Source organism: Colobus angolensis, unplaced genomic scaffold, assembly GCF_000951035.1.
Source record: "Colobus angolensis palliatus isolate OR3802 unplaced genomic scaffold, Cang.pa_1.0 Scaffold53, whole genome shotgun sequence".
Taxonomy (NCBI): domain Eukaryota; kingdom Metazoa; phylum Chordata; class Mammalia; order Primates; family Cercopithecidae; genus Colobus; species Colobus angolensis.
Window position 1 is genome coordinate 12,222,383 of NW_012118821.1, and position 4,395 is coordinate 12,226,777.

General features: G+C 52.7%; 1 protein-coding gene across 1 annotated transcript in view; it reads right to left on the reverse strand.

Annotated features, from left to right (window-relative positions):
* TPO (thyroid peroxidase) overlaps nucleotides 1-4,395 on the reverse strand; it is a 152,134-nt gene that overhangs the window by 44,481 nt on the left and 103,258 nt on the right. Inside the window, exon 6 of the mRNA XM_011960987.1 lies at nucleotides 4,314-4,394. Within this exon, the coding sequence (XP_011816377.1) occupies nucleotides 4,314-4,394 (81 nt within the window). The remainder of the gene's footprint in view (nucleotides 1-4,313; nucleotide 4,395) is intronic.

The window sequence follows — 4,395 nt, forward strand, 5'->3', positions numbered from 1 at the left end:
CAGGCAGCCCTGCAGCATGGCACACCTGGGCTTGTGCTCCTCAGCAGGCAGCCCTGCAGCATGGCACACCTGGGCTTGTGCTTCTCCGCAGGCAGCCCTGCAGCATGGCACACCTGGGCTTGGTCCAGCCTTGAGGCAGGGGCCTGACTGTCCCTGCAGAGGAACCCCTGGAGAGAATGGCTGGGAGATTTTGTCAGCCAACATTGGAGGCTCCTGGGGAATGGGGCCCTGCCGGTAAAGGGGTCTGGGTGGGGCAGCAACAGCACCTAGGTATTCTGAATGGGCAAAAACTGGAAGTATTCCCTTTGAAAACCAGAACAAGACAGGGATGTCCTCTCTGACCACTCCTATTTAACATATTGTTGGAAGTTCTGGGCAGGGCAATCAGGTAAGAGAAACAGCCTTTCTCTTTCTTTCCAGCCATGGAAGCATGGCTTTATCCATCTGCTCCTTTGCTCTGGAAGAGCAGCCAATCTGAAAAAGTACTCAGCTACAGCAAAGGTCAGCAGCTGAGTGGCCTGGGGATGCAGCCCCTGCCCTGAGACGTGGATCCGCCTGCCTAGGATGGGGATGTCCGGGGAGATCTGCGGTCCCTCCGGGGTCTGGTCGTACTTCCCACACATCCAAAGCAGAGCTTCTGTGGGTCCCTGGATATCTGGGGAAGTCAAGGCTGTGCTCCAGAAATAGGCCTCCTATCTGATGGCCGGGGCATAGAAAACACCCACGTCAGATGTTTGGGATGTCTTTATCTTAAACTCCATGCAGCTTAGATGGCACACCCAGACTCACCAAGAATGGCTACCTCCTCTCTGCCTCCCTCAACCTGTGCTGGGAAGGGTTTCCTTTCTCATTCTTTTCTTGTCTATAGAACACAAAAGTTATCGCCAAAGTGAGCATCTGATTGTGAGTTCTTGTTTTATGACACACCATAGAGCAGCTGAGGACTGCAGGGATGGAAGAGCAAGAGCTTTGGTTCCTCCTGGCAGGAAGCACGGCTTATGGAATCGGGGTCCTGTGGGATGTCAAGCCAGCAAGAGCAACTTCATCAGCCCTTCCTATGTGTGAGTCCCCTGAGAGATGTCGGCTCCCAGGAACCAGCACAGAGGGCGGCCTGCAGATGCCTCCCAAAGACACCCACGGCAGAAGTCCTGTGCCCCAGGGCCGAGGGAGGGGATCGCTCTCAGCTGTCTACAAAAGAAATTAGAGGAGCCAAGATCCTCAGACAGGGGGTGGCCGGGGTTGGACCCTGACAGCTTAGAGTGGGTGTGGTGAGGACAGACACAGCAGCAGGGACGTGGTATGGATGGATGCAAGAGGAGGGAGGTGTTGTGGATGGATGCAGCAGGAGAAACATGGTGTGGACGGATGGAGGAGGAGGGACGTGATGTGGACAGATGGAGGAGAAAGCTGTGACTCCCAGCTCTGAGCTGAGCCTTCCTGCCTCTTGCTGATGTGTGCATTATCCTGGCCCTGGCTGGCTTGTGTATGCGTGTGCGTGTGTGTGTGTGTGTGTGTGTGTGTGTGTTTAGGGGGTTTGGGGGAATAATAGAAGGGGGATGCTATTTCTCTTTCATAAAGTTGCCCTGGCATTTCTTTTCATTATCTAATGCTTTTCAGAAGAAGAGAGATTCAGATCACAAAGTTACCAAACTGTAAGTCGATAGAACCAGGGAGAGAAAAATGAGCCTTCCAGGCCACTGCGGATCTTTCAAATATGGCTGGAAGTTACAGCAGTGGCTCTACTGACACGTTAAACACAACTTATTATTTTAATGTATCAAAGGTTTTTGCAAAAAGCACCAAAGAGGACCTATTGACTGAAAAAACACAAAAGGAAATTCAAAAGTGAAATGTAAAACCAAGAAGAAAAGAATGTTCACATTTTTAAAAAAAGCAGAACACACAGAAAATGAACTGAGGAAGGTAAAAATGAAACAGAGAAGAACACTTTTCCTATTGTTTGCTGCTGTTATTATTTCATTAATAATAAGAATAGGCAGCTGGGCGTGGTGGCTCACGCCTGTAATCCCAGCACTTTGGGAGCCTGAGGCAGGCGAATCACTTGAGGAAAGGAGTTCAAGACCATCCTGGCCAACATGGCAAAACCCCATGTCTATTAAAAATACAAAAATTAGCTGGGAGTGGTGGCATGTGTCTGTGGTATCAGCTACTTGAGAGGCTGAGGCAGGAGAATCGCTTGAACCTGGGAGGTGGTGGTTGCAGTGAGCCGAGATCTCACCACTATACTCCAGCCTGGGTGACAGAGTGAGACTCTGTCTCAAAAAAACAAAACAAAACAAAACAAAAACACACACACACAAAAGGAAGAAGAAGGAGAAGAAGAAGGAGAAGAGGAGGAGGAAGAGGAGGAAGAGGAGAAGGAGGAGGAGGAGGAGCAGCAGCAGCAGCAGGCAACCAAATGTCATTATTTTCAGGTCAGTGGGATTCTCAGAAATCTGGAATTAAACTGTCTCTAATCTATAATGACAGGGCCTGGTAATAATTCACACCTCTAAATAATTCCAGAACTCCATGGAGAAGAAAGACAGCAGGATGTGTGACAACTGGGCGTTTCTCTCCCTGTGAGCAGGCTCCAGGGATCCGAGGCAGCCTCTTTTCTCACAGCTCCCTGGGCTGGATGAGGTTCTCACTCAAAGAACATTCAAACCAAATCCTGCTCCTGAGGCTACAGCAGAGCCAGGACTTCCAGAATTATTTTTGAAATTTCTACTTCATTCACAAATTCAATATATATTTATGAAGCAACCTGACAAATTGTGGGTCCTGAGAAAGAAAGAATTAAACAGATGAACATCTCTCTGTGGAGCTCGCAGTCAGGGAAGGGGCACGGAAGCAGCACGGAAGCAAACAGGAGCCCCGAAGGCCTCAGGGGATGAGCAGAGGGGAGAGGGCAGCCGTCTGGGACCTGTTTCCCCAGGTGTGTGGTGGGAAGTCCAGGCTCAGGGAGACGAGGACCTGGATTCCACCGCTCCGCAGCTCCTGGGTTTACAGTCCCCTTTGCACAGGGCAGCAGGAAAGTGTCTGAGTCGCTGCTTGAAAGAGATGTGGGTGCCTGATGATTTTTACTTCACATGGTGACAAGGTTCCTGCTTTCATTTCTAACTCCGCTCCTCTCACCCACACAAGCCTCCTCCGTCCGGCTGATGCTCCCAGCCGAGCGCTGCTGTGTGGATGCGCACGTTAGGACAGTGAGCTCGTCTGCCGCGTTTGCTGTGTGGATGCGGGCATTAGGACAGTGAGCTCGTCTGCCATGTTTGCTGGAGAAGCCTGCAGGCCTGCTGCTGCCAGCCCCTGTTCCAGGAAGCTCCAAGTCCCCTCACCACCCAGGAACTAAGAGTTAACGCCCAGCACATGGGGGCTTCCCAGGCCCTCTGCTCTGACCTTTGGGACCTGGACCCCAGTGCAGCGAAGGCCAGAAAGTGGCAGGGGTGTGTGCTGCCTGGGGGCGGTCGGTGCCACGCACAGCCCCTTTGCCTCCTTGGACAGAGCTCTAGTGCCTCCTTTAGAACAGGATTGACGCGCCCTTCCCCGCAGGCTCAGGGCGAGAACTGCGGACAGGGCCCGGTGCAACAGACACACACATGGTGACTCTCAGTATAAAACAGCCCATCCTTCTTCATAACAACCCCGTGAGACCCCCAGAGTCAGGGACTGCATTTCTAGGTGTGTAAGTGCTTTTCTCCATCACACAATTAATAAAAAAGGTTGAGTCTCCACTCAAGACCCTCTCATGCAGTACTTAAGAGAGTCATAAAATGAAGAAAGGTTTCAAATAGACTCTAACTTGTTAGTTCGGAAACCTCACACAGAGTCAGTTCTTCATTCTCTACATTGTCTCCGAAATACAAAAACACCAGCATCCCTAGTCCACCCACCTCCAAGGGTTGTTCTGGGAATTATTAAATGAGTTGAAATCTGTAAAGCACCTAGCCTGGCTGCGGGCACAGGGAAACCTGGGTGACCTGGCTGCCATTGTTGGGGGGCTGTGGTTATTGGTCTCTTGGTGGGATAGTCACCAGCCAGCGGGAGGGTAAGCAGGTGGGACAGAGGGGCCCCGGAGGGCCGCCAGCGCTGGAGTTACCCTTTGGCCCCTGCACAGGAGCTCACGATGACCCTCCACACACCCATGAAGGGCGCCCACACAAAGCCCCACGACCTCGGGCTCACCCACGTGGGCGCCCATGATGGCTGTGCAAGTACCTGGGACAGAGAACCCACGATTCTGCGCACCCACATGAGGCGCCCCCGCTTTGCATGCGGCCACCCAGGGCTCCCAGGACCACCCCGCGCACCTGGTGCAGGGCGCCCACGACCTTGCGCGCCTCCTGGTACGCGGTGTCCGCGCTCCAGTGCGCGTTGAGGGCCTTGAGCGCC